Source organism: Palaemon carinicauda, chromosome 25, assembly GCF_036898095.1.
Source record: "Palaemon carinicauda isolate YSFRI2023 chromosome 25, ASM3689809v2, whole genome shotgun sequence".
In the NCBI taxonomy this organism is placed as follows: domain Eukaryota; kingdom Metazoa; phylum Arthropoda; class Malacostraca; order Decapoda; family Palaemonidae; genus Palaemon; species Palaemon carinicauda.
The window spans coordinates 27,941,248-27,961,374 of NC_090749.1; the positions used below are offsets into that span (position 1 = coordinate 27,941,248).

The following is a 20,127-nucleotide window of genomic DNA, read 5'->3' on the forward strand; positions in this document are numbered from 1 at the left end:
AAGGCCTGAGAAGAGTACGTAGCCGAAGCGGAACTGGTCTTCTCAGATCTCTTCGCACGATTGATGCAAAACTTCTCCATACTCCGGTTGCATCCTTTAGCTGTGCTCTTAGCACTGGGTCTGTCACCGAAGCAAACTGGAGAGAGCTCAGCACCCTCTCTTGTTCGCGTCTTGATATCCTTTCGGAATCTAGAAGTCTCTTGACAGAACCCGCTATCTCCTTCCTTTTCTTCGCCGGGATGGAGAAACGTGGTGACAAAAGGTCCCAGTGGATTCCCAGCCACTGGAACTTTTGAGATGGAGAAAGTCGAGACTTTTATCTGTTGATCTTGAAGCCTAGATACTCTAGGAACTGGATCACCTGCAGGGAAGCTTGCAAGCATTCTGTCTCGGATGCTGCCCACACCAACCAGTCGTCCAGGTAGGCTACTACCTGAATTCCCTTTAGGCGTAATTGTTTGAGAGCTACGCTCGCAAGCTTCGTAAAAATCCTTGGGGCTATGTTTAGCCCGAATGGCATGGCTCTGAAGGCGTATAGTCTTCGTTGTAGCCTGAACCCTAGGTAGGGGGAGAGTCGACGGTTGATTGGAATGTGCCAATAGGCGTCTGACAAGTCTATAGAGACGGAATATGCCCTCTTGGGCAGTAAGGTCCTTATGTGTTGCAGTGTTAGCATCTTGAATTTGTAATACACTATGAACTTGTTGAGTGGCGACAAGTCCAGAATGCCTCTGAGCTTTTCCGAGTCTTTCTTGGGAACACAAAACAGCCTCCCTTGGAATTTGATGGACTTCACCTTTCGGATCACATTTTTCTCCAACAGTTCTTGAACGTACTCCTCCAGAACGGGGGTGGAGTGTTGGAAAACCCGAAGGCCCGGGGGTGGAGTGCTGTACCAGCTCCAGTCCAGTCCATTCTTGAGTAGGGTGTGGGCCCAGGGATCGAAGGTCCACTGATCCCGAAATTTCAGAAGTCTCCCTCCTACCGGTATCATCCCGCTTGGACTGCCGTCCCGAGGTCTTGCCTCCCTGACCACGACCACCCCTGAATCCCCTTCCCCTTGAGGGGCGCCCAGACGAGCCTCTGGCTGCCCCTCTAGGCTTTGCTCGAAAGAAAGTAGACTGCCCTTCGAACGATGGGGTGAATGCCGTGGACTGTGTCGACACGGCCTGGGGTACCCACTGAAAAGTGGTCGGGGTTTGTGCCATGATCTGGGGCACTGGAGGCAATGGCAATTGCAGTTGCTGTTGCTGTCTAAAAGGCTTGGCTGGCCGAGACGGTAGCCTAGTCCTCATAGTCTTCCTCTTTGGTTGAGGACCTTCATCCGGGGAAGACTTTCTTTTGATAGCCAGGCCCCACTTCTGGAGAAGGTTTCTATTCTCCAAGGCGGCCTTATCAACTACTTCTTTGACCAAATCGGTAGGGAAAAGGTCTTTGCCCCAAATGTTGGAGGAGATTAGTTTCCTTGGCTCGTGCCTCACCATAGCCGAGGTGAACACGAACTCCCTACCAGTTCTCCTCGCCTTGACGAAGCCATAAAGGTCTTTCGTCACTGTGGCCAGATGAGTCTTGGCCACCACCATGAACATTTCATGGACCTTGGGGTCACTTGCCATCGTCTCAAGAGTAGTCTGAAGAGACATTGAGGCAGCCAGTCTTTCTTTTGTCTCGAACTCTCTCTGCAAGAGAAAGTCCGACAGCTTAGGGAGGTCCTCGCCGAACTGACGTCCGGCGATATCAGCCTCCAACTTTCCAACTGAGAACGTAAGATGGACGTCCTTCCAGTCTTTGTGGTCCATAGGTAGGGCCAGCGACAAGGGTTTACACTCCTTCAGGGAGGGGCAAGGCTTGTCGGCCTCGACTGCTTTTAGTACAGCCGCAAACCCTTTCTGTTAAAAGGGGAAGGCTCTAGCAGGAGAGGACACAAAGGAAGGGAGCTTCTTGCTCAATGCAGCTACTTTTGAGTTAGAGAAGCCCCTCTCTTTCAACGAGGATGAAAGCAGAGCTTGAGCCTTAGTATGGTCCATCACTATGACCTCCTTCGGCTCTGTCTCCTCCTTTGAAGCTGGTTCCTTCCTCAGCCGGACATAACAGTCCGGATATGATTCCTTGCTGGGCCAGAATTCCACCTCCTCTAAGGGAACTGAGCCCAGCTTATCCGAGATGACGATCTTTCCAGTCGTCAATGGCATGTGCTCAGCATACCTCCATGGGTTAGCATCTGAGCACAAGGGAAGGTCTTTCACATTGAGCCTTTTCTGGAGCCCATGTGATTCTGCAAGGCACTGCATCCGCCGTTCCATAGCAGCCGCCTTCTCCTGATTCTCCTTCTGCATTTGTTGGATCATTCCAACAATCGAAGAGAGGGCCTGTCCCAGCTCTACTGGGAGACCGGCTGATGTTGAGGGAATAGGCTCCGGAATCTGAACCGGAGTAGCCGACACCTCGTCAACCTCTTCCTCTACGACGTCCGGGGCTTAAACCTCATCCTGGCCTTCTGCCAGGAGGTCTTCTTCCAAACGCTCGTCCACGTCAGACATCCTGTCATCTAACTGGATGTCTTGCATCGCGACCGCGACTTCAGCATCCACCTGGATCTGACCTTGGGGGATCTCCTCTTGAGGCTGGGGAATCACTGCATCAGCTAATGCCTTAGGGAAAAGATACGCCCTCATCTTCTCACTTGGAAGATAAGGGCCAGAGGTGTTCTTTTGGAAGCCCCTTACCCAGGTACGAAGCTTCTCCCTTGCTATGTCCCTTGATTCCGCAGTCCTAGGGGAATCAAAGGCCTCAGTAATCAGGTTTGTGCACACAATACATACCTGAGGGTCCCAATACTGGAGATCATCCTTGGAGACAGCGCATGCTTCGTGTCTCCTAAAAAACTCATGTCCGCAGAGGTTCTTGCTGCGGACGTTGCAAAAAACATTTCCGCACTTCGGAGGGTCCCCCTGTAAAGAGAAGAAATTTCCATGAGTATCAAGTGAACTATGTATCACTGAATATGCATAGTATAGCATAACAATTCATAAAGGAAAGACACACACTTGTGTTTCCCTCACAACCCATTGCTGCAGCCTTCCAGATAATAAAATCAAATGGTTAATCTCTTCTATAGTAACCAATGCAAGGTTTCCAAAGGAAACAGGTGGAGCTCACACCTAAGCAATGATTTTAAAATCCTGGATAGTAGACAGGAAAGAACTCACTTTCCTATCTGTAGGGCAACAGCAAAGGACTGTGCAAGAAAATACAAAAGTGTTAGAACACACAGTGCTGTACCAAAACCCATACCATAGTTTTCTTCTTACTGTATATGTTATACTGAAGAATACTAGTACAGTATAGGAGGATACGTGCCGGCCGGCACTTGCCGGCCGGCACACACCATAACTAGCTTTAAAGTATACTACTTAACAGCTATAAGGCGGCAGAACTCTGGTTCAAGTGCATGTGCCGGCTGGCAGCAACTTCCGGCCGGCAACAGCCAATGTCGCCGGCAACTACACAAGGTAGTACCCCGCTGCCGGTCACACTCTTGGTGACCAGCAGACAAGGGCTGACATTAGCCGGCCGGCAAAGGTACAGGACCGATGCCAGCCGGCAGCAAAAGAACCAGAGGACTACACCCACCCGGCTGCCAGCCTCATAGGCCGGCAGCCGGGTCAGGTACAGCACTAGAAGAAAAACAGGATGGATGCCGGGATAAGAGAGTACACTACCTCCAAGCCCGGCAATCCGAAAGAGTGCATATAAGGAAGGGGAGAATATAATTCAGGCTTCCTGACCAATGCCGTCTGGCTCTACAGGCAGGCATGGATGAGGGACCAAGGGAGGTCCGGGCAGCACTCAAAATATAAGACCCTTGCCGGCCGGCAGCTCTGCCGGCCAGCAGGGGGCTGAGTCAATTCCACATCCTAACCTATTCTAGGTCCAGATGTAGAACGACGTACAGTACTGTAATGGCTAGGCCATTACGGAGATAGAGGGGGAAGGGACAAAAGAGGGTCCTACCAACCTTGCTTTAGTGACGGATCACCCGCAGCCAAGAAACTTATCTTAGCCTAAGGGAGATCCAAGGGGGGAGGCCAGCAATACTTGCCAGCTCCTAGAGCACCAAAGCAAGGAAGGTGTTGCCACTCCCAGGGAAAGAAACTTATCCTCCCCCGAGAACAGCAACAAGGGCTAGTCTGGTAGATCACAAAAGAAGGAATCATATCCACAGAAACCTTCGGTAGTGACCTAAGGAGGCTAAGCCACCTTTGTCTGTGTCAGGCCAGCAAGGGAGACTCTACCCCAAGCCAGACAAACACAGACCCAGACTAAAAAACTCTGTTGTTCTGTCCCTCTTTGAACCAGACTTACTGGAACAGGAAGGTACAGTAACACCCCAGTATAGTTTTATCGAAAATAAATTCGGAAAAAACCACTTAGGGATAAGCCCAAGGCTCAAACAGAGGGAAAGGGATTGCAGACCTTCTCCGAAGAAAAGAAAGCAACCGGGGAGTATGAGAAAGTATACTAAGGCTCCATAAGCAACTTAGCCTAGGCACCAAGAGAATCGATTACCTAAATCACCGAAACTCACTCGTATACTATCTTGGAAATATTCCACACAATCTTAAATGTATAAAACATAGTCTAAAGCTTCAATAAAATTTTAATACACTCGGAAAACCCAAAATCATGCATGAAGTATTAGGACCAAACGACTAGGCTACATGGCCTAGCGTAGGCCAGAATGGCGAATACTTCGCCAAAATAATACTAAGCACGAAAGGAAATCCTATGTAATGCTAAATAGCTAAAATTTATTAAAGCAAAACAACCGGGAATGTCGCTCTGACTAACTAAACTTATACCTAGCGAGCGACAGCGTCCATGACGCCTCCGGTAGGCTACGGCTCTTGTAACAAAGATTAATCCTATAAATCACTCAAAAATTTACCAAGAGCCTACATTTATATATAAAAGACATGGTACTCAACTTATCAGAGGCCGACGAAGACGGAGAAGCCATGAAAAGCAGAATAAATCCAAGATTTGCGAGAAACACAGGAAAAAACACCGAGTTGTTAAGCTACGCAAAAAGGAATACAGATGGCGCCAGGATTGGCGCCAGGATTGGCGCCAGGCACGCTTACGAATCGGGAGATAGGGAGCCTTGGGAGCGGCTCCCCCTTTTTCTTTCCCGAATTCGTTTCTTGCCAACTGCCCCCTGCGAGACGAAATCTCTGTTCGGGATGCAGATTGCCATGTGGCGTGTCAAGAATACGTCCTCTGATATGTCGCGATATCCCTTTCAGGAGGGATATTCGCTCCAGGAGTTAGAATTCTGGTACCTTAACCCTGGATAGGTACGCTCCTCGGACACCCCTTTAAGGGTATACTCGGACGCGAACGACCCCGACGCCAAAAAAAATTCTTGAAAAATCAGTTTTTGCAGTAACCTCCTTTTTTCTTTTGCCAAAAAAAACTTCAATGAATGCTTAAAACAACTGTAAAGATAAATACTACTCATCTGCAGAAAAACTATTTATTTTAAATATTTTAAAAAATTAAGTAGAAAAAAAAAAGACCTGACATAAAAATTCATAAAAAAAATGTTTATACATATATACACAAATCCTTTTAGGAATTGATTCTTGAATGTTTAGGACACATCTTGATGTATTTTGGATGAAGTCAGACCCATGGAGGTGAAGATCTGAAATGAGAAAAAAAGGGTAACTTTTTTTGGCCAAAAAAATTTGTCCAAATTTCATGAATTTTTTTGGGTACCCAAATGAAATAGGAAGTGTCTAATTTTTTTAGGGAATAAACATATGTTATCCTAAAATAGAAATATGTAAAAAAATCTTCATTATTTTGTAAATTACATTTATATCAGGGGCCATATCTAAAGGTAATTTTTTGAGTACTTAGAAATTTCGTAAAAAAATACATATATTTAATATATAATATGATATTTATGCAGGTAAAAATATACCAAAATATCACAAATTCTATAGGGAACAAGAATATATATAGATAGGGCAGCTTACGCTTCGGATATGTCCACAAAATGGCCGCCAACCACACTGACTCAGACTCCCTAATCTGCCACTTGAAATGTAGGAAGGGTATGTCAATTTCAAGGTGTTATTTACTAATCTAATTATTATTGGATATGCATAAAAATTGTATGGTGGGTTGCTGGATAATTGTCGATTATTTTACGACTATAAAATTAAAATTCTGACCCAAAAAATTTTTTTTGAAGGGAAATAAAATCGAAAAAAAAAAAATGTAAAACAATATAATATTTTAGCTAAAAAAATTTGATGATATTCAATCAAAAAAAAAGTAAACAAAATTTTCCGACAAATAAACATCTAGAGGAATCATTACTCTGTGATAGTTCCTTAGTACGTAGTAATTTTGAAAGAATTGGGAAAAAACGAAAAAATGGCAATCACCGGAAAATCGAACACATACCTATATATACGCCATATCTGGCTAAAAAAAAGATAGGCATGGGTAGCCAGATCATCTAGAAACACTTTCCAACACTATAAAAATATAAGTTTTGCGACACTACTTGCCAATTCCTTACGGTAACATGACTAAGCAAAAAAATGCAAAACAAATAAAAAGGGGCACTCGCGGAAAAATGGCTAACATTCTAATATACGGCATTTCAGAAAAAAAAAATTCAGCCACGTGCTAGGCAAACCATCAAGGCACATTTTCCGACAAATAAACATCTAAATGAATAATTACTCTGTGATAGTTCCTTAGTACGTAGTAATTTTGAAAGAAATGGGAAAAAACGAAAAAATGGCAATCACAGGAAAATCGAACACATACCTATATATACGCCATATCTGGCTAAAAAAAGAAGATAGGCATGGGTAGCCAGATCATCTAGAAACACTTTCCAACACTATAAAAATATAATTTTTGCAACACTGCTTGCCAATTCCTTACGGTAACATGACTAAGCAAAAAAATGCAAAACAAATAAAAAGGGGCACTCGCGGAAAAATGCCCAACATTCTAATATACGGCATCTCAGATAAAAAAAAAAGACATGCACGTGTTAGCCCAACCATCAAGGCACACTTTCTAACACATAAACATGAAAAAAAATCAATAATATACGGCAATTCCTTACTACGTAGTAAATTTTTACAAATATTGAAAAAAAAACAGAAATTGGCAACCGCAGTTAAATACCCAATATACCAATAACTACGTCGTATCTGACAAAAACAAAATCACGCATGGGTAGCCAGATCATCTAGACACACTTTCCAACACTAAAAAAGCAAAAGTTTTACGATACTATTTCGCAATATCTTACGGAAAAATGACTTGGCAAAAAAATGAGAAAAAATGAAAAAGGGACACTCGCGGTAAAATGCCCGACATTCTAATATACGGCATCTCAGATAAAAAAAAAGACATGCACGTGTTAGCCCAACCATCAAGGCACACTTTCTAACACATAAACATGAAAAAAAAAATGAGTAATATACGGCAATTCCTTACTACGTAGTAATTTTTACAAATATTGAAAAAAAACAGAAATTGGTAACCGCAGTTAAATACCCAATATACCAATAACTACGTCGTATCTGACAAAAACAAAGTCATGCATGGGTAGCCAGATCATCTAGACACACTTTCCAACACTAAACAACCAAAAGTTTTACGCCCTATTTGGCAATATCTTACGGAAAAATGACTTGGCAAAAAAATGAAAAAAAATGAAAAAGGGGCACTCGCGGTAAAATGGTCCTCGTGGTGATGAACGACATTTTAACTAAAAAAAAAAGTCATGCACATGGTAGCCAAACAATCCACCAAGACTTTCCACAACTGATAACCTATACAAGTTGCACCATTCTACGACAATTTCATAATACGTAATAACTTTGATAATTATGCAAACTACCTTAGAAGGGTAAACTCGGTCGCGCTCGACCCCGACGCGTCTCAGAAATCGGGGAAGGAGTACAGCTACAGCAATGCACATCTGAACACTACTAGAGCGTGTAGGGGAGACACCTCCTGCAGGTCGATCACCCACAAATTCAGTCACGGGGGTGAGTCACGTGAGAAAAACCTGTTTTTTTTTGACGCTCGGGGTCGCAAACGACCCATCGTACCTATCCAGGGTTAAGGTAAATTCTCTGGGAATATCGCCGTAGTTGTAATATACCCTAGGAAGCTACCCTATAGGAACTTCCATCAGGACGACATGGCTTGAGCCCAAAAATTTCTGGTTGACACAAATGAAGAATTCGGTTTGTATAGAAAACATTTCTTAAATTCAGAATACTATGAGAGGATAACAGATAAGATTGTGTCAAGGACCCATTAAGGCCACCAGCGTTAATTTTGATCTTAAATGACCAGTTAAAGATAATTCGTCATCGTTTAGATTCTCTTTCCTGAAGTCATGATTTCCGTGAGGATTCATTCCATCCTTGAGAGGGATAATACTAACTCATTAAGATAATGGATTATGACAAAAGTCTTGACGTCATCACTAATTCGATAAAATTACTCTACATTAATTATTATTATTATTATTATTATTATTATTATTATTATTATTATTACTTGCTAAGCTACAACCCATATAAGTCCAAGGACTTAAACCGGGAAAAATAGCTTAGTGAGAAAAGGAAATAAGTAAATAGATAAACGATATGAGAAATAATGAAAACGGAAAATGAAATATTTTAAATGTTGTATATGGAGAGAGAAAAGTTATCAAATAGTGGAAAACTATAGCAATTATAGATTCTTTTCTTCCTTATCTACAGTGGCAATTTAGTTAGATTGAGAGAGAGAGAGAGAGAGAGAGAGAGAGAGAGAGAGAGAGAGAGAGAGAAAGAGAGAAGGAAATCAATTAAGTCAATAAAGGCGAGAGACAATAGATAGGAAGATTATGAACAGCAAATGGTTCTGTTCGCTATTTTTGTTTTTTCCGTAGCTTCTGAATGATGCTCCAGGTATAACAAATTCCAAAGAAAATCCTACGGTCTAGCTGTGGAATACCAAACACAGTTGCTGGAACGTTGGCTTTATTCGGCTTAAAGCTGTGGCAAGGTGTTGGCCAAGCCGGTACAGTGTTAGAGACTCAATGTTGCCAAGCAAGCATACAAACACCACCAATCACAGTTACCAATTCACACCACATTTACCCCTACTGAGAAGAAGAATATACAGTACAGTACACATTCGCATCATAACAAAACATGAATTCACTCAGATTTCACATCAATTGCAATAATTATTCTTACATCGCATTTTTATTACAAAGCTCACCTTATTGCCACTACAAATTTCATATTCACATTAAAAAACTCATGAGTACTTATTTTATTCGATAATTGGGATCATCTCACTCACATAAAAAATACATTGGTAAAAATGGACATTTTCACTACTAATTCACAATGAACACATTAACATAAGGACTCTTACTACTAATACTACTCCCACTCATCTATGACAGAATCTGAGAGATAGCCTCGGAGGTTGGCGTTTCTGCAGATGTTCCTTTCGACAGTGCTTTTCCTGGGGTGGGCAGTTCTGTGGTTTGTTGCAGTTCAGTTGCAAGCTCCCTCCCCGGGACTTGTTCTCTATCCACTCGACTTCTTTCCGTTCTCTGGCTGGGGTCTCCAGGTGGGAAAGGGGGTTCCTTGACTGATGAGAGTATTACCATTTTCTCGCATGTTGAAGATGTGACGCTTCCTTTATCGTGTCAGGTGTTTGAACTGAATACTTTAGCTGCATGAGCCAGGTGATGAGTCGACACAATGGATTCCATGCCGTCTTGGTGCGTAACACAAACCCATTGTGGGTTGACATGCATAAGTCTAACTTCCTCGACCTCTGATTCGGACTTGAATTTCCTAACCATTTACTTTAGAAGAGCTTGCTCATTTTCTGTCATCCACGATGGAGCCGCCTGCCCGTATGTTGCTTCCCTGGGGTGCAGGAACATGCGCTCATGCGGTGTTGAGTTCGTAGCGATGCAGAGAAGGGACCTCATGCTGTGTAGTGCTTGATCCAGGACAGCCTCCCACAAATCTATAGGGAGGGAGAGAGAAGCAATAGCTGGCCTTACGGTGGACCACAAAGTTCCATTGGCTCTCTCGATCTGGCCATTGCCACGGGTGTTAAACGCAGACAAGTAACTTGTAGTCACTCCACGGTAATGAAGGAGCTTTTGGTACTCTGACGACCCGAAAGCAGGTCCCGTGTCTGAATGAATGTACTGGGGCAGGCCCCAAACTGAAAAGAAAGTAGACAAACATTTAATAGAGGTACTCACTGAGGTGTCTTCTGTTGTAAAGGCGAACAGAAATCTGCTGTACTCGTTGCTTATGTTGAGAATATACCTGTTCTTTGTGGTGGACGGCATTGGACCTTTGAAGTCGATAGCCAGATGCTTTAATGGCCTAGTAGCTTTTATCAATGTTCCTGTCTCGTTGAAGAACTTAGGTTTGATCTTAGCACAGGTTTGACATTTACATATGACAGTCCGAGCTTCTTCAATGGTAAAGGGTAAGTTTCTCTGTCTTATGATGTGGGTCATCCTTCTGATTCCGGGGTGACACAGGTGCTCGCGAAGCTGTGTCAGCTTGTCTCCTTGAGTACAGGTAAGTGAAGCCACACATCCCGAGGCATGAGAGAGAGCGTTTGTTTCTTGGTTCTTTGGTCCAGGTCTCTATGTGATGTCGAAGTTGGAACAACTCAGTTCCAGCCTCTACCACATTATTTTTTAATTCTTGATTTTGCCATGGTTATTGGCGTCAAACATCGGTGCGATTGCTGATCAGTTATGAGTCTAAATTTACGTCCTAGCAGAAAGTGTCGCCATTTCATGATGGCTTTTACGATAGCATATGCTTCCCGTTTTACTGTCAATTGTCGTTTCTCCAATTCTGAGAGCGAGCGAGAAAAGAAGGCCACCGGTTTTCCTTCTTGTGTCAGTGAGGCTGCAACGGCGTCAGCAGAGGCATCTGTTTCGACTACAAAGACTGCTTCGTCTTCTATAGCAGCAAGTGAAGCTCGAGATATTCAATTTTTTAGTTCTTCGAGTGCTTGTTCTGCGAATTTGGCCATCAGGAAAGTTTTCACTTCAAATAAAGATCGAATTTTCTGGGAGAAGTTCGATACCCACTTCGCATAGTAGGATAAGAAACCTAACATCCTTTTGAGATTAGGGGTACTGTTCGGAGAGTTCATATCCAGCAACAGACGCATTCTCTCCGGGTAAGGTAGGACTTGGTGATCATTCACTACATGGCACAAAATTGAGATTGATGTTTGAGCATACACACTTTTCTTGTCATTTATGGTAAGTCCATACTTCAATGCAGTTTCTTGAAAGCATTTCAGATTTCTGTCATGTTCTTCACGTGTGTGACCGCAGACCATGATGTCATCTATGTAGGCGAACGTACCCTCTAGTTGTTCCTTACCAATAATTTCGTCGAGAACTTGCTGAAAGCAGGTAGCCCCGTTGATTACTCCAAAAGGCAAACGCGTGAATTCGAACAGCCTTCCATCTGCTTCGAACAACGGGAATTTCCAATCAGCCATGTTCAATGGTATTTGATGATACGCTGCCTTCAAGTCTATGAAGCTGAAGTAGCGATAAGTAGAAATTTTCTCAATCATCTCGGTGATCCCTGGAACAGGATAAGCAATTAGGTTGGTGAATCTGTTTATGGTTTGTGAGTAATCTATGACCAATCTTTTCTTATCACACTGATCAACGAATGCCACTTGAGCTCTCAACAAACTGCGACTCGGTGTGATGATGCCCTCCTCTAGCAGCCTTTTTACTTTTTTCTTGATGAACTCGGAGTCCTCTTTGGAATAACTTCTGTATTTCACCTGTATCAGGTGACAGTTGACTGTTAGATTGCCGAAGATGGCTGGCGGTTCAATTTGAGCCGCAATCAGAGCACAAGGTGACTAGATGCTTAGCTTCAAAGGCGGTAGCGTCCCACCAAAGTCTACGCTGACTTGCTTGTGTAACTGTAGGAAGTCATGTCCCTATACGACTGGAGCAACGCAATCATCCATCAAGTGCAGACAGAACTCAGGGTATACTCTTCCACTTATGGTTAAATTGTTATTGCATCACTTGTTAACCCTGGATAGGTACGGTCCTCGGACACCCCTTTAAGGGTATACTCGGACGCGAACGACCCCGACGCCAAAAAAAATTCTTGAAAAATCAGTTTTTGCAGTAACCTCCTTTTTTCTTTTGCCAAAAAAAATTCAATGAATGCTTAAAACAACTGTAAAGATAAATACTACTCATCTGCAGAAAAACTATTTATTATAAATATTTTAAAAAATTAAGTAGAAAAAAAAAAAGACCTGACATAAAAATTCATAAAAAAAAGTTTATACATATATACACAAATCCTTTTAGGAATTGATTCTTGAATGTTTAGGACACATCTTGATGTATTTTGGATGAAGTCAGACCCATGGAGGTGAAGATCTGAAATGAGAAAAAAAGGGTAACTTTTTTTGGCCAAAAAAAATTGTCCAAATTACATGAATTTTTTTGGGTACCCAAATGAAATAGGAAGTGGCTAATTTTTTTAGGGAATAAACATATGTTATCCTAAAATAGAAATATGTAAAAAAATCTTCATTATTTTGTAAATTACATTTATATCAGGGGCCATATCTAAAGGTAATTTTTTGAGTACTTGGAAATTTCGTAAAAAAATACATATATTTAATATATAATATGATATTTATGCAGGTAAAAATATACAAAAATATCACAAATTCTATAGGGAACAAGAATATATATAGATAGGGCAGCTTACGCTTCGGATATGTACACAAAATGGCCGCCAACCACACTGATTCAGACTCCCTAATCTGCCACTTGAAATGTAGGAAGGGTATGTCAATTTCAAGGTGTTATTTACTAATCTAATTATTATTGGATATGCATAAAAATTGTATGGTGGGTTGCTGGATAATTGTCGATTATTTTACGACTATAAAATTAAAATTCTGACCCAAAAAAAATTTTTTGAAGGGAAATAAAATCGAAAAAAAAAATGTAAAACAATATTTTAGCTAAAAAAATTTGATGATATTCAATCAAAAAAAAAGTAAACAAAATTTTCCGACAAATAAACATCTAGAGGAATCATTACTCTGTGATAGTTCCTTAGTACGTAGTAATTTTGAAAGAATTGGGAAAAAACGAAAAAATGGCAATCACCGGAAAATCGAACACATACCTATATATACGCCATATCTGGCTAAAAAAAAAGATAGGCATGGGTAGCCAGATCATCTAGAAGCACTTTCCAACACTATAAAAATATAAGTTTTGCGACACTACTTGCCAATTCCTTACGGTAACATGACTAAGCAAAAAAATGCAAAACAAATAAAAAGGGGCACTCGTGGAAAAATGGCCATTCTAATATACGGCATTTCAGAAAAAAAAAATTTCAGCCACGTGCTAGGCAAACCATCAAGGCATATTTTCCGACAAATAAACATATAAATGAAATATTACTCTGTGATAGTTCCTTAGTACGTAGTAATTTTGAAAGAAATGGGAAAAAACGAAAAAATGGCAATCACAGGAAAATCGAACACATACTTATATATACGCCATATCTGGCTAAAAAAAAATAGGCATGGGTAGCCAGATCATCTAGAAACACTTTCCAACACTATAAAAATATAAGTTTTGCGACACTACTTGCCAATTCCTTACGGTAACATGACTAAGCAAAAAAATGTAAAACAAATAAAAAGGGGCACTCGCGGAAAAATGCCCAACATTCTAATATACGGCATCTCAGATAAAAAAAAAGACATGCACGTGTTAGCCCAACCATCAAGGCACACTTTCTAACACATAAACATGAAAAAAAAATCAATAATATACGGCAATTCCTTACTACGTAGTAAATTTTTACAAATATTGAAAAAAAAACAGAAATTGGCAACCGCAGTTAAATACCCAATATACCAATAACTACGTCGTATCTGACAAAAACAAAATCACGCATGGGTAGCCAGATCATCTAGACACACTTTCCAACATTAAAAAAGCAAAAGTTTTACGACACTATTTCGCAATATCTTACGGAAAAATGACTTGGCAAAAAAATTAAAAAAAATTAAAAAGGGACACTCGCGGTAAAATGCCCGACATTCTAATATACGACATCTCAGATAAAAAAAAAGACATGCACGTGTTAGCCCAACCATCAAGGCACACTTTCTAACACATAAACATGAAAAAAAAATGAATAATATACGGCAATTCCTTACTACGTAGTAATTTTTACAAATATTGAAAAAAAAACAGAAATTGGTAACCGCAGTTAAATACCCAATATACCAATAACTACGTCGTATCTAACAAAAACAAAGTCATGCATGGGTAGCCAGATCATCTAGACACACTTTCCAACACTAAACAAGCAAAAGTTTTACGACACTATTTGGCAATATCTTACGGAAAAATGACTTGGCAAAAAAATGAAAAAAAATGAAAAAGGGGCACTCGCGGTAAAATGGTCCTCGTGGTGATGAACGACATTTTAACTAAAAAAAAAAACATGCACATGGTAGCCAAACAATCCACCAAGACTTTTCACAACTGATAACCTATACAAGTTGCACCATTCTACGACAATTTCATAATACGTAATAACTTTGATAATTATGCAAACTACCTCAGAAGGGTAAACTCGGACGCGAACGACCCCGACGCGTCTCAGAAATCGGGGAAGGAGTACAGCTACAGCAATGCACATCTGGACACTACTAGAGCGTGTAGGGGAGACACCTCCTGCAGGTCGATCACCCACAAATTCAGTCACAGGGGTGAGTCACGTGAGAAAAACCTGTTTTTTTTTGACGCTCGGGGTCGCAAACGACCCACCGTACCTATCCAGGGTTAAGTTTCATTGTCTGTTTAGCATTAGCCATGGTTATGCTGCAGGCTGAGGAACGAGTCACGGAGTTTATAGCCCTAGTTACTTTGGCATCTATAAAGCTTTTAAATGCTCCAGTGTTGACCAGCCCGTCCATGGCCTAGCCTCTATTGAGTTCTACAGGTAGGACAGTTCTCTAAACACTTCATAGTGCAGGAGAAGCTGCAGCCACAGCGGCCCCTGTTATGGAAGCAGGGATGGACTGTGGGAGGTTGTCTGGGACTATTCCAGCTACAAGATTAGAGTTAGTTGATTCACCATTTTTGTTCCATTGTTTTCTTTGTGACTTGCAGACACGAGTATAATGACCTACCTTCTGACAGTTGGAACATGAGGCTTTCCTGGCTGGGCAGTGGACTCTGGGATGTAGGGATCCTCCACAAAAGAAGCACCTCCGACCGCTGACGGCAGCAGCACACTCACTTGGATTCGGGGAGTCACTCATTTCAATTAGAAAACTGTTGGGATCCATTTCGGGTTTTGCCTGTTCATCTATCAATGCTGCCACTGTGGTATTGGTTTCACTTGTATAAGACGCCGAATGCAGTTGAGCCATTTCCAGTGCACGGGTTTGTTTCACAGCTGGGGATAAGTCCAAGGATAAGTTCTCTAACAGTCTCTGTCGGATTGCATTAGATGCCATACCCGTGATGTAAGAATCTCTGATGGCCAGTTCTTCAGCCTGAGCGGCTGTACAATCAGTGAAGCTACTTTCCGAGGCAAGACCTTTGAGGCTATCCAAAAAAAGCATCAGTGCTTCGCCACTCTGTTGCTTGCAGGTGGCTAATTTGTATATGGCAAACACCTCACTTTTTTGTTTCACAAATTTAGCCTTCAACAGGCTTATGGTAGTGGCATATGTGGTGGCACTTATAATTATCTTTAACAGTTTACAAGATACGTGAGCACGAAACAAGGCCAACTTATCTGTATTTAAGTCTAGGTTGATGGCCGCACAGAACACCTCAAAGTTATCATGCCACATAATCCATTTGTCCTCCGCATCGGCTGATTCTGGGTCCACGTCAATCGGGCTGGGACTCAGAAACTTGTGCATGGTGAATATTAAGCCAAATAAATTATGGAATACCGAACACAGTTGCTGGAACATTGGCTTTATTCGGCTTAAAGTAGTGGCAGGTGTTGGCCAAGCCGATACAGTGTTAGAGACTCAATGTTGCCAAGCAAGCATACAATTACCAGCAGTCACTATTACCAATTCACACCAGACTGGCATGATAAATTAAATACATATAAAAGAAATAACTGGCCTTCATTGGTTGTTAAAGTCAACAGAAAGGTAATTATTTACAAGCTTAAATTAATGAGGTAAGTAAATTAACGTGATAAACATAAATCAGTCAGTTTAAACATTCAATATCGCATTACCGTTTGGAACAGAAAGAAAAACGACTCCTTTTACAAATCATTGGTATTTTGCATAGGTAAAACTCACATACTAGAGCTCAAGAACCCTTGCAGGGTAGAACTTTCTCGCTAAAAATAATTGGTTATAGATTTGCCTTTGTTTGTTGCAGGATACCGCAAATATTACTTACTAATACATCTCTTTGCCTATCAAAGTAGGGACTTGATCATTCTCCAAAATGGGCAGTGTGCGAGTTTTATGGACGACTTGACCAAATGCTACGAATGAATTTACAAAGATTCAAATTTCATAATTCCACACGGCAATGGTGTCTGATCCAGTTCGAAGGACAACTAAAATTTAGAATTTGCATTGATGAGTAGGAAATGATTCCAGGAAAACCTCCAAGCTCCCATTTCCGAATTCCTGGCTTGGAGAAGTAGAGCTTCAGCACTCTCACATTCAACAAACCTGAGAGATGTAACAAACACTGTTTGCTAACCATACACACGTTTCTTAGAGATAAAGTTATAATCATTCATATCTTGAAGGGCAGCATTGGAATAAGATTATTCTTATCAATAAATAAGTTCACATTAGAGCTGTTAATATAGATATCTTTAACCAGCAAGAATTAAGTGATTCCTTTTGCAATGATATAAGTCGAAATAAGAGGCATTAATTTTCCCCCTTGAGTCAACTTGAAGATTTCTACTCACTAAGAGGAAAGAAAAGAGATTCAGTTATAAAACCAATTGCAAAAAACAAAAGATATAATTTACATTTATTACTAATAGTGAAGCCGATTTGTAGTAACTGACTACATCGGTGTAGGCGAGAGGTTTCATTCAAAAAGAATCTTAAGGTTGTTTTATACTTCAAAGTAGATATTATTCCTTACAATTATATCAATTGGAGACACATCATACTCTGAAGGAAGGAACCCAATTGTTTCCAAGACCTTAAATTACTTGAAGTGGAATCAAGCTAAAATATAGAGTTCCCAGTTAAATTCGATTCTCTTTAGGATAAGCAATAAATCACAAAGGATTTCGCAATATGGAGGAGGTTTCGGAAGCTTTCATCGAGAGATGATCAATTAACCGTGTCCGACTGATTCAGGTATATAAATATCGAGTAGGCGAAATACAGTGTTGCCATTTCAGGATGATGTAATAAGTTGCAAGCTCAATACTTTAATTTTCCTCTTTGATAGAATTTCTTTGAACTATTTTTGTATAGCTACTTTGTGAATCATATTTTGACTTACATCATTGCAAAAGGAATCACTTAATTCTTGTCGGATAGAGATATTTATGGTAACAGCTCTAATGTGAGCTTTTTTCATAATAGATATAAATTTATTTCAATGCTGCCCTTCAAGTTATAAAACAAATTAAAACTTTATCTCTAAGAAACGTATGTATGGTTAGCAAACAGTGTTTGTTACATCTCTCAGGTTTGTTGAATGTGAGAGTGCTGGAGCTCTACTTCTCCAAGCCAGGAATTCGGAAATCGGAGCATGGGGGTTTTCCTGGAATCATTTCCTACTCATTATTCAAATTCTAAATTTTAGTTGTCCTTCGAACTAGATCAGACACCATTGACTTGTGGAATCATGAAATTTTGGATCTTTGTAAATTTATTCGTAGCATTTGGTCAAGTCGTCCATAAAACTCGTACACTGGCCATTTTGGAGAATGATTAAGTCCCTACTTTGACAGGTAAAGAGTTGTATTAGGAGAAATATTTGTGGTATCCTTTAACGAACAAAGGCAATTCTATAACCAAGCATTTTTAGCCAGAAAGTTCTACCCTGAAGGTGTTCTTCAGCTGTGATGGGTGTTTTAGCTATGCAAAATACCAATGATTAGTAAAAGGGGTCGATGTGTTGCTTTCTGTTCCAAATGGTAGTGCAACATTGGATGTTTAAACTGACTGATTTGTGTTTAAATAACTCCTTAATTTGATTACCTCATTAATTTTAGCTTGTAATTACTTACATTTCTGGACCTATTTTATAGGTGTGATTACCCAGAATTGTTGACTGTAACAACCAATGAATGCCACTTAATTCTTTTGTATGTGTTTTATTTTTCATGCCAGACCGTAAGATTTTCTTTGGAATTTGTTTTACCTGGAGTTGCAAGAATACTGTTGGTACTTATATAAGCATCATTCAGAACCTACAGAAAAAAACAAAATAGCGAACAGAACCATTTGCTGTCCATAATTCTCCTCTTTATTGTCTCTCGCCTTTATTGCTTTGCCCCCCCCCCCCCTCTCTCTCTCTCTCTCTCTCTCTCTCTCTCTCTCTCTCTCTCTCTCTCTCTCTCTGTCTCAATCTAACTAAATTACAGCTCTGAATTAGGAGGAAAATAATCTATAATTGCTAGTTTTCCACAACTTGCTATCTTTTCTCTCTTACAACAGAATAGAAGAGCAGATCTTCCTGTTCCCACTCAAAACTAATTAGAAAAAGATCATAGGTCATTATAGAATAAGATGCATTAAATATCCAACATTTATTAACATACAGACTTAGATAAAGTGATGGTATAGAATTAGATTTCATTTAGACCCGATCGAAAGTGAAGACAGAAAACGAAAGAAAACCGTTTTGCAAGTTCTTCTATTTCCTGCAAAATCTATAGAAAATTGCATTAATTCATCTTCATTATAGTCAACGAGAATAAAATTTTCACGTTTGTATTCTATCTTTCAGTTTCTTTACTTATGGAACAAAAAAGGCTTCCTAAGATCTCAGTGAACGTTTACTTGATATTACGAATTCACAACAAGTTTGGATATTTTATCAACATAATGATGTATTTTAGAAGAACTTGAGCTTTTTGACCATTTAAAATTTGTTTTTATTTTGATAATTATATCTGATATCTTTGAATGGAATTTTCTATATCATATAGGAAGAATTAGTGATAATTTACATAAATAGTGGTAGATGAAGAAATCAAATTTTTGAAAAGAGCCTGATCAAGTACCTTGGAGGTTGATGCTAAGGTGATTCTATTGCAATTGTTTTCGCTTCAGTATTATTGGAAACCCTTAAGAAATAAGGGTTGAGAACATCTAATACCTCTCAAGGCGAAGTCATTCCCCACGACGAAGTTTGTCGCTTGTTCAGCCTGCAGAGCTACTTATATCACCTTGCTATCTCCTCTAGCAGTGGTTCTCAACCTTTTACTACCATGCCCCCTCCACAATTATTTTTTTTATCGCCACGGCCCCCCCCCCCTTGCATATAAAGATAAATTTCACTTGCAGATTTTATATGAAAAGGAATAAAAAAAAGCCTTATGGGTTGTATAGTCAATTTACTAAGTAGGAAATAAAGTGAGATAATTGACATTTTCACTTCTACAGGATAACTTGCTTAACTTATTTAGTGAGATACCTGACACTGCTTCTTGGATACCAGATCTTGAATACGAGGTTTAATGTTAGAGAGTGCACAACGTAAATCATCTTCCACATCCAGGCGGTTTCTGTATTTTGTTTTTATAGCAGTGAGCGTAGAAAATGCAGTTTCACACAGGTACGTTGATCCAAACATTGTTAGAACCCGAAGAGCCTGATGTGAGATCAGAGGGTACACAGAATGGTATTTAATCCAGAATGTCTCCAAATCCAAATCGTTGAATTCATCCTTAGCTGTGGAATTAAACTTTAACTCAAGAAACTCCTCTTGAATTTCCTCAGCAACATTAGCGAATTCACACTGAAAAGGATTCC

At 40.3% G+C, this 20,127-nt stretch overlaps 1 protein-coding gene across 1 annotated transcript; it reads right to left on the reverse strand.

The window, feature by feature from the left end:
• Nucleotides 1-15,150: 15,150 nt before the first annotated feature.
• LOC137618952 (uncharacterized) lies at nucleotides 15,151-16,062 on the reverse strand. The gene has a single exon (XM_068349154.1). The coding sequence runs from the start codon at nucleotides 16,060-16,062 to the stop codon at nucleotides 15,151-15,153; it is 912 nt and encodes a 303-aa protein (XP_068205255.1).
• Between the last annotated feature and the right edge of the window lie 4,065 nt (nucleotides 16,063-20,127).